Source organism: Salvelinus fontinalis, unplaced genomic scaffold (assembly GCF_029448725.1).
Source record: "Salvelinus fontinalis isolate EN_2023a unplaced genomic scaffold, ASM2944872v1 scaffold_0144, whole genome shotgun sequence".
NCBI lineage: Eukaryota > Metazoa > Chordata > Actinopteri > Salmoniformes > Salmonidae > Salvelinus > Salvelinus fontinalis.
This window is the reverse complement of record NW_026600353.1, coordinates 96667-107033: the sequence shown is the minus strand read 5'-3', so window position 1 is coordinate 107033 and position 10367 is coordinate 96667. Positions and strand designations below refer to the sequence as shown.

At 43.9% G+C, this 10367-nt stretch overlaps 1 protein-coding gene across 2 annotated transcripts; it reads left to right on the top strand.

The window, feature by feature from the left end:
• Positions 1-256: 256 nt before the first annotated feature.
• LOC129843480 (zinc finger protein 345-like) lies at positions 257-8578 on the top strand. Of its 2 annotated transcripts, none has more exons than XM_055912216.1 (4): positions 257-486; positions 3792-4202; positions 4463-4667; positions 4871-8578. In XM_055912216.1, exons 2-4 carry the CDS (start codon positions 3801-3803, stop codon positions 6517-6519), a joined length of 2256 nt encoding a protein of 751 aa, XP_055768191.1. In that variant the 5' UTR covers positions 257-486; positions 3792-3800; the 3' UTR covers positions 6520-8578. The 2 variants fall into 2 exon arrangements, with proteins under 2 accessions (XP_055768191.1, XP_055768190.1); XM_055912215.1 differs by having other exon boundaries at positions 3515-4202.
• The last annotated feature ends 1789 nt before the right edge of the window (positions 8579-10367 follow it).

Here is a 10367-nt window from a genome sequence, read left to right as displayed (position 1 = left end):
ATTCATGGACTTTCATTGAACCAGAAAAAAACGGGACTCCCTAAAAACACCCCACTTCAATTTAAGTGACTTCGTAGCAGGTTAGTAAAGCATTTTCATAACCTGCTACATTAATTATCCTAACCTGCTGCGTAAAGTCGTAGCTGTATTGAAGTGGCGTGTTCAAGAGTCCCAAAAAAAACAAACAGCGAATGGGATGTCTCGCTTCCTCTTCTGTCGATACTCGATTGCTCTGGCCTGTAACTGAACGCCACAAAACCAGACAAAACGGAAGTTGCTGCCCTGCTATTAAAGATGGTAGCCAGTTAAGAGTCGAGCTAGTAGCTTTTAAGCAAGATATTCATCTCAATATAAAACAATACAGCGCCGTAGAAAATGACCATTAGTCGAAACTGACGAGATACAGCCTACCTGCCTTTCCACGTGGAAGAAAACGGGGGACAGAGACTTGCTAACTACGTAGTTGGCTTTTCTACAAGGAATCTGGTCAGTTGGCTAGCTTTTGTTCAACAACAGCTTTAGCCGGATTTATGTTTTTGTACCTTCATGAACGAGGAATGTTTACAGTCTAATTATGACGATAATGTTACAAATTCTAGTTCTGTGAGGTTCAAACAAACCCGGCAGTTTGTGAGTATGACACGGAAGTTTATGCACAACTAGTCGTCGGTTAAGGTATATATTTGTAAAACCTTTAACGTTAGCTGGTCTGATATTGCTCCGTTTTAAAATATAAATAGCTCAAATGAACCATAACGTTATTTTTTCTTCATGTCGATACCTTTTAAACGACGTTATGAATTGCTCCAAAAATAATACCGGAGGAAGTTTTGTAGATTATTAGGTTGCGGCCATGTTGATGGCGTCATTAGTCGGCCTGAGTTCAGTTCTTTACGTCGGGCGAGTGTATGGAAGCGTTTAGCTGCCAAAACTCAATTGGAATTGCAAATGGACAAATGATAAATCAATATAATGTTTGCAATTCCTTTTCCTACCTGGGTATGCATTTCCTAAATTGGTATTTTCATGGTTGAGTATGCATATTGTCTGCCAATTTACAAAATAAATAGCAAACTGTGTTTGATATTTAAGTTCCATGGTACTATCCAGTACAACACTGATACATTTAAAATGTAAATGCTTAAATGACAAATAATTTGTCATGTTTGCCATTTCATTTCCTTGTTGTGATAGCATGAATTGTGACAAAAAGAAAAATGATTCTCAATTGACAATGCTTTTCCATACTCTATGGTTCAAGACTGATCATTAGAATTTTGACGATCAAATTCGATAAATCAATTGCAATGCTTCATTTTGCTATTTTGTTTCCTCATGAAGTGTTATCGTTTTCGATCTGTGCTGATTGTCAAACACTGAAGATGTGTCAGGAAAAGTGCAGTATTATCATAAGGAGACTTATACTTGGAATATGGAGGAGGAATGGAGGGGCAAAGAGAGGCAGGAGGTTTGAGAAGGAGGAAGAGGGTGAGCTTGAGTTGGTTAAAAATGGTGGGGAAAAGGGCGATGGTTTGTTAAAGAAGAATGATAGAAAGTGTAAGCAGGGTGAGCTGAAGACCGGAGGAGAAATGGAAGTGAATGAGGGCGTAGTATCAGAGGTGGTCGGTGTGGTGAAGTTCTCGGAGCCCGAGGCACCGAGGGTCAGGATAACGATGAGTCTGTGATGGTAGGAGTGAAGTTTTTGGAAGAAGTGGACTCTTGCCTTTTGGCTGATCCATTTGTGGTTTCAGGGTGGGTGCAAACAGAGTTGGGTGCTGTGGAATCGGTGAGGGTAACCAGAAGTGGTCTTGTGATAATTGTTGTTTCTGCTGGTGCTCCGCGTTAAATGAATGGGGGCAAGAAATGTGAATTGTTTTGCGCTCAAGAAAAGGGCGCCATTAGGCCTCCCGAGTGGCGCAGGGGTCGAAGGCATCGCAGTGCTAGCTGCATCACTATAGATCCTGGTTCGATACCAGAGACCCATGAGGCAGCGCACAATTGACCCAGCATCGTTAGGGGGAGGGTCGTCCGGGTTAGGGGGAGGGTCGTCCGGGTTAGGGGGAGGGTCGTCCGGGTTAGGGGGAGGGTCGTCCGGGTTAGGGGGAGGGTTTGGCCGTCCGTTTGCTTTATCAATCGAGATGGGCAACAGCAGTAAACACCAATTGATCATGTAATTTCAGATACTTGAGGGTAGCCTCACGACATCAATACAAATGGCACATGTTGTTTACTTGGCTAGCTAGCTAGCTACATGCCAAATGGATCTGCCTACCCTCACATATCTGAAAATACATGATCCATTGATTTTTACTGATCATGAAAAGCATGCAGTTACTTGCTGTATAACTCTGACAGAGATACACGTGGAATAATTCGAAATGTGTAGTTCTGACTAGGCGCTTAAGAGGTGATGATATTAAAACCAACATTTATTTAACAATCCCCTGAAAACGGCACGTAGTTGTCAAGGGTTTTAGTGGAGCTGGTGGTCCCCTTGCCCCACAGCAGCCAAATGGAACGTTCTGTACCGTATTGTGATGTTTTATTGATAACAAACTATCCTCAATAGGATCTTCTGACTGGGGGAGTGTTTAAGAGGCCTGACACTTGCTGTAAACATTAACACGCATCGCTTGCTGTAAACATCAACACGCATCGCTTGCTGGTAACATGAACACTACTTGCTGTACGTATTTGGAAACATAAGGAACGTACTGTATCTTTCATATCAGCAAGAAATTATTTTCAAAAAAAATGTTTGAATGAGTTACACACTGCTTTGTAGGGTTATGATTCCCACACGGCCTTGTCTTCGTGTTACATCGCTTGTTGACTGAGGGTTCCCACACGGCCTTGTCTTCGTGTTACATCGCTTGTTGACTGAGGGTTCCCACACAGCCGTGTCTTCGTGTTACATCGCTTGTTGACTGAGGGTTCCCACACGGCCGCGTCTTCGTGTTACATCGCTTGTTGACTGAGGGTTCCCACACGGCCGTGTCTTCGTGTTACATCGCTTGTTGACTGAGGGTTCCCACACGGCCGTGTCTTCGTGTTACATCGCTTGTTGACTGAAGACATAGGTGACCACCTGTGTTAATTAGCTGTCTAACGTGCTCTGAACACCTGTGTTAATTAGCTGTCTAACGTGCTCTGAACACCTGTGTTAATTAGCTGTCTAACGTGCTCTGAACACTTGTGTTAATTAGCTGTCTAACATGCTCTGAACACTTGTGTTAATTAGCTGTCTGACGTGCTCTGAACATCTGTGTTAATTAGCTGTCTAACGTGCTCTGAACACCTGTGTTAATTAGCTGGGGAGGAAGTGTAGTTCAGCTGGAGGCACAAACAGCGTATGGATCTGTGACAAACTGCTACAGGAAGTGTAGTTTTTTTTATTTGAAAGATTCTTTCTCGCTGATTAGAAGTAGTTGAATTAGCTGATGAGGAGAACACTGGTAAATAATAATATTACACTGTCAATACTGTGTTGTAATGTATCATTCTTCTATTACAGGTGTATGGACTTCCTGCTGTCTTCTTCTACTACAGGTCATCTAAAGTGTATGGACTTCCTGCTGTCTTCTTCTACTACAGGTCATCTAAAGTGTATAGACTTCCTGCTGTCTTCTTCTTCTACAGGTCATCTAAAGTGTATGGACTTCCTGCTGTCTTCTTCTACTACAGGTCATTTACAGTGTATGGACTTCCTGCTGTCTTCTTCTTCTACAGGTCATCTAAAGTGTATGGGCTTCCTGCTATCTTGCCATTGACTGCATTGTTGTTCCCAACAGCAGGACAACATGAGTGGAGAGAGGGAAACATTGTTGGATGAAATCGAACAGACTTTAAACTGTCTAACCAAGGACAATTTACTTTACCTGTGTGAACGCTGTGGAATTGATGGCTCCCAAGTTAAAGGAAAGAACCATCGCTCGTTGCGACGTAAAATCATGGAGGAAATGTGGGAAAATGCAGATTCGGTCAAATCGGAGGAGCAGGGAATGTCTTGGTTACTCCGACTGAAAGATGACATCAGAAAGATACAGGAAGAATCTACTGTGTCACCCATGAGTCACAGCCAGTCTGATGATGATGCTACAGACTGCGATGAAGAATGGGACATGGAAAACAAGGATTGGTTTCTTAGCAACGGGCTGGAGGCAGCTCCAGAGAACCACACCCCAGAGCAGTGGCAGAGGGGTGTGAGTATTTCCCAGAAAGTCTCAGCAGTATTTCCTTGATTCCTCTCGTTCTCTGGACCTCCTGTTATAAATTCATTGGAGGATAAAGTCAAAGGAGGAAGCTCAGGTAGTCTCCTTAATGCATTTTATATTTGGAGGTCCAGAGAATGAGAGGGATCACGGAAATACTGCTGAGACTTTTGAGGATTCTAAATTTCTGGACCAGTAGGAGAGTGTTTCCTTCCTGATTTTATACTGGCTCTCTTTTTTGTGGTTTTCAGGACACGTCTCTCCCACCCGCCTCCCCTCTCCCCGAGTCCCCAGGTCCTGCCTCTCCCGCTAGCACATTACTACTGGGTTTGAAGAGGGTGTCTGTGCGGCTGGTTGACTGCAGGAAAACACTGGAGCTGAGTGGAACTACGAGAGTAGGAGGAGAAGAGAAGGGATATGGAGATTCAGATTCGACGTCATCAAGTAGGAACAATGGTTTGTATTAGACTACAATCTGCTTCTGTAACAGTTCATTGATGGATCAATATTTATTTATTGAGCCATATTTGCTAAACGTAACTATTCAGTGTTGTATAGCAGCTCATCTGTGTTGGATGGGGAAGATACTTCAACACTAGTTCATTGTGAAATACTTTGGTACATGTGAGGAACCTTAACTTCATGTCTTTGTTTCACAGGGGACAACCCTAACTATCGCTCGCTCAGTGGGAAGAACTTATCATCTGGGAAGGCTCCAGGGTTGAAAGTGATCCAGCGACCTTATAGCTGTCATGTATGTGAGAAGAGTTTCACTCAATCAGGAAACCTACGACGGCACCAAAGAGTACACACAGGAGAGAGACCATATGTCTGTCTTATATGTGGAAAGAGTTTCCGTATGTCAGGAACACTGACTAGACACAAGAGAACACACACAGGAGAGAAACCATATGGCTGTCCTATATGTGGAAAGCGTTTCCGTACATCAGGACAATTGACTATACACAAGCGAACACACACTGGAGAGAAACCTTATAGCTGCGATCAATGTGGGAAGAGTTTTACTCAAGCTTGTTCCCTGACTGAACACAAGCGAACACACACTGGCGTGACGTTCCACTGCTCAGACTGTGAGAAGAGCTTCCCTACATCAGTGAAGTTGAAACGGCACCAGCAAACACACACAGGAGAGAAACCTTATCGCTGTGATCAATGTGGGAAGAGTTTTGCGAGAGCTTATTCCCTGACTGAACACAAGCTAACACACACAGGAGAGAAACCATATGTCTGTGATCAGTGTGGGAAGAGATTTACTAACTCAGGAACACTGACTTTACATAAGCCAACACACACTGGAGAGAAACCTCGTAGCTGTGCTATATACAGCTGTAAGCACTGTGAGTGGAGTTTTGCTCATTCAGAAGACCTAGCAAGACACCACCAGAGAAAACACATGTGGGAGGGTATTCATGTCTGTGATCAATGTTGGAAGAGTTTTGCTAGTTCTGGAGACCTGAATATACACAAGCGTATACACACAGGCGAGAAACAATATGTCTGTGATCAGTGTGGAAAGAGTTTTTCTAGTTCGGGAAACCTGAATATACACAAGCGTATACACACAGGCGAGAAACCATATGTCTGTGATCAATGTGGGAAGAGCTTTGCTTCATCGGGATTCCTGACTAAACACAAGCATATACACACCGGAGAGAAACCTTACAGTTGTGAACAGTGTGAGAAGAGATACATTTCCAAAGGAGAGTTGAGAACCCACCAGCTTGTACACCCCAGACAGAACTCTCTTTTCCTGTGCGATCGATGTGGGAAGAGCTTCACACACATGGGATCCCTGAATGTACACATGCGTAGGCACACAGGAGAGAAACCCTACCGCTGCGATCAATGTGGGAAGAGCTTTATTCAGCCAGTAGAATTGAAAATGCACCAACGAGTGCACACTGGAGAGAAACCCTACAGCTGTGATCTATGCAGGAAGAGATTCGCTCAGTCAGGACTGCTGACTGTACACAAGAGAACACACACTGGAGAGAAACGTTATAAATGTGACATATGTGGGAAGAGATTTGCTCAGTCAGGAAACATGAAGAGTCATCAGAAAACCCACACAGGCGGAGAGAGAACCCGCACAGGCGGAGAGAGAACCCGCACAGGCGGAGAGAGAACCCGCACAGGCGGAGAGAAAATCCACACAGGTGGAGAGAGAAGTCATTCAGACAGAGGACTGAATCACCTCCACACCTCCATCCTCTCAGGCATCAGTTCTCAGGATCCCTCTGTCGACTCTGGGCAAACATCACAGGATCCCTCTGTCGACTCTGGGTAAACATCACAGGATCCCTCTGTCGACTCTGGGCAAACATCACAGAATCCCTCTGTAGACTCTGGGTAAAATAGCCCACTTTGTATTCCATATACAGTGTACATTGCATGGAGGCGGCAGAGGACGAAGTGCTGCTGGATATGTACGACACAGTCCCCCTCAAGTAATATTGGTTAGTATTTTGTTACAATACGAATATCCGTAAGTGATTTTAATATGCGTTTGTGCCTGACCATGTCCACCGGGAATGTTTATTGGTGGCTATGTTTTGTTTTAAAGTGACCATGTTTTAAATTACTAGCCTAGAATATATTGCCTTACGAGAATTTTGTCCATAGAGGGACACCATTATCAAGTTTCCTGCAGATTCAGTCATTCGGTTGCAGAGGAGTAACGTTTTAAGGGTTTTTCACTCAATTCAAAGTGGCAGAAAATCCATCATGGCGGTCCTTATGGTTCTCTGAGGCACATGTGTTCCTTTTTTTTTACCCCCTTTTCTCCCCAATTTTGTGGTATCCAATTGGTAGTCGTTACAGTCTTGTCTCATTGCTGCAACTCCCATACGGACTTGGGAGAGGCGAAGATCGAGAGCCATGCGTCCTCCAAAACACAACTCAACCTAGCCGCACTGCTTCTTGACACAACGCACATCCAACCTGGAAGCCGCACCAATGTGTTGGAGGAAACACAGTACACCTGGCGACCTGGTCAGCGTGCACTGCGCCCGGCCCGCCACAGGAGTCGCTAGTGCGCGATGAGACTGCATCGCAGTGCATCGGCCAAACCCTCCCTAACCCGGACGACGCTGAGCCAATTGTGCATCTCCCCATGGGCCTCCCGGTCACGGCCGGCTGCGGCAGAGCCTGGGCTCGAACCCAGAATCTCTGGTGGCACAGCTAGCTAGACCACTGCACCACCCGGGAGGCCCGCAAATATGTTCCTTGTGAGTAGAAGGATCTATATCCTGCATTTCATGACTTTAGGTCAAACGGGGTGAAGGGCGCGATCTTTCAAAGTTTGCATTTTCAATCTCTTGTTATAGCGCCACCGTCTGGTCAATCAGTGTGATCTCTAAATGGCAGGACGCATCATTCACCCAAGTTTTGTCAAAATCGGGCCAGTGGTGTCGGAAATCGTGTGTAAACATACCTGAACATGTACAAACGGATCAACATGGTGCTTTCCAGATAACTGGGAACTCTGTTGGGAGGGGAGGGGCAATGTGTTCCAGATGAGGTCATGACATCGGTGATCTATAACGGCTGAAACATGCAATAGGAGTGTGTTCCTATGCTTAGACGTTGCTGACTACTGACAGCTCTTACAATGCCTGGATAGGTATTTCACCTATCAGCTCTTACAATGCCTGGATAGGTATTTCACCTATCAGCTCTTACAATGCCTGGATAGGTATTTCACCTATCAGCTCTTACAATGCCTGGATAGGTATTTCACCTATCAGCTCTTACAATGCCTGGATAGGTATTTCACCTATCAGCTCTTACAATGCCTGGATAGGTATTTCACCTATCAGCTCTTACAATGCCTGGATAGGTATTTCACCTATCAGCTCTTACAATGCCTGGATAGGTATTTCACCTATCAGCTAACCACATATTGTTATAGCCTGGCGAGGAGAAGCTCTGCAGACCGTGTCCTGAAGTAATTTAGCCGCACTCTGTAGAGTTGCTATTTTCTCAAGTTTTCTCAATGAACTTGACATTCCTGGATTACTCATTATATTAATGAAGTCTGATTCAATCAACAAATACGATGGTCCATTTTTTTTTTTTAAAGGTTAAGGGTCCAAGACTGTGTACATATCTGGTGGCTGTGTTGGCAAAATCACTGCAAATCCCATCGTGCCATGTAGGGAGAGGCTGCCCGTTGTCACAGTTCCAAGACCAGTCAGTAACGTCCAGCTAAACCCCTACGTCAATGACGCCGGTGGATCTTTAAACTGATCTTAGGTTTGCTTTAAGTTGCAATAAAACACGACGGATGGTTCGAACCAGTCATGACTATTCAACAAAACAATAAATCCTTTTCAACTTTCTTTGAATCTGCCCCAAGTCGTTATTTATATATTTTTTTTATTGTGCATTTTGCTATTTGCCTCGTGACTCCTGCATACTTTGTTGACTACAAACTTTCTTTAACCAACTGTGGGACAGGCTGTTTGTTCCCACACTCAGGACTCTGACTCTCTATTGGTTACACAGACTTTTGGCCTCTCATCCTATTCTAATCACCTCTCACCGGCTTTGTATTCATGTTACCTGATGAAATTTCTGTACAATATGATCTTGTTGCCATCTGATGCACATTCAAATGTTATAAATCAGCACTGCAGAGCTCTCCCTGTACTATGTGGTGCCTTGATTGTATTACTGTTGATGATATCTGGAAATGTGCATGTACAGCCTGGCCCCTCTACTGTTGCTAGGCCCAATTCTGACTTGTGCTCTGATATCTGATTCACTGATTTCTGCTCTCGTAAAAGCCTGGGTTTTCTGCACGTTAACACTAGAAGCTTATTACCTACAATGGATCAATTGAAAGTGCAGTTCCACAGCTCCAATCCAGATGTGTTGGTCATTACTGAGATGTGTTTAAAAAATATATATATTTAACCTTTATTTAACCAGGTAGGCTAGTTGAGAACAAGTTCTCATTTACAACTACGACCTGGACAGGATAAAGCAAAGCAGTGCGACACAAACAACAACACGGAGTTATACATGGAATAAACAAACATACTGTCAATAACACGATAGAAAAAAAAGTTGGAGTGTTTTGAATACTGATGTTAACCTTTCTGGTTATAACCTTTTTCGGCACGACAGATCTTCCAACGATAGGGGAGTGGCAATCTTTACCAAGGATCACCTCCAGTGCTCGGTTGTCTCCATCAAGTCTGTCCCCAAACAATTTGATTTGCTGGTTTTAAGCATTAAACTTTCAAATAGGTCTTTGTTGACTGTTGCTGGGTGTTATCATCCTCCATCAGCACCGGCCTGTACCCTACCTGCCCTAAGGTCTCTCCTGGCCCCTTACACTAAGTCTGAATTTGCCCTGCTAGTTGACCTAAACTGGGACATGCTTAAACCACCTGACCAAGTCCTAAAGCAATGGGACTCCCTAAATCTTTCTCAGATTATTACCAATCCCACGAGGTATGACTCCAAACACCCAGAAAATGCTACTCTCCTCGACGTTGTCCTCACAAATAATCCTGATAGGTATCAGTCTGGTGTTTTCTGTAATGACCTTAGTGATCACTGTTATACAGCCTGTGTTTGTAATGGCTGCTCAGTGAAACGACCTGTGTTGAGTTGTCATAGACGCTTGCTAAAAAACTTTTAATGAGCAAGCCTTCCTTCATGAACTGGCCTCTGTGAAATGGTATAGAATCCGCTTGATCCCCTCTGTTGAAGACGCTTGGACATTTTTTATATTTTCAGTGGTATTGTTAACAAACACTTCCCCATAAAGAAAATTTGAATTAAAAACCGGTTCAGCCCCTGGTTCGACCGTGATCTTGCAGAGTTACTCCACCTCAGGATTTGCATTTGGCGAAAGGCACACGCATACTTCTTAACTGACTTGCCTAGGTAAATTATACAAAACATATGCATATCCTTGCTTCAGGTCCTAATCTACAGGCAGTTACATTTGGGTATGTCATTTTAGGGAAATTAAAAAAAAAAAAAAAAGGGTCCGATCTTTAAGAGGTTTTAAACCGATGTTTTAAATTAACCTGAATCTAGAAAATGAATGGTGAAGTCGCTTCTGGACACTGTAGACTCCACTCTACAGCAATCTTCCAGTCGATGACATGCACACAACCA

Bases quoted from the DNA above. Each gene is read 5' to 3' on its own strand.
- LOC129843480 (XM_055912216.1), top strand. From the start codon at position 3,801: ATGAGTGGAGAGAGGGAAACATTGTTGGATGAAATCGAACAGACTTTA. The intron at 4,203-4,462 runs GTGAGTATTTCC...TGTGGTTTTCAG, and splicing joins CAGAGCAGTGGCAGAGGGGT to GACACGTCTCTCCCACCCGC. The intron at 4,668-4,870 runs GTTTGTATTAGA...TTTGTTTCACAG, and splicing joins GTCATCAAGTAGGAACAATG to GGGACAACCCTAACTATCGC.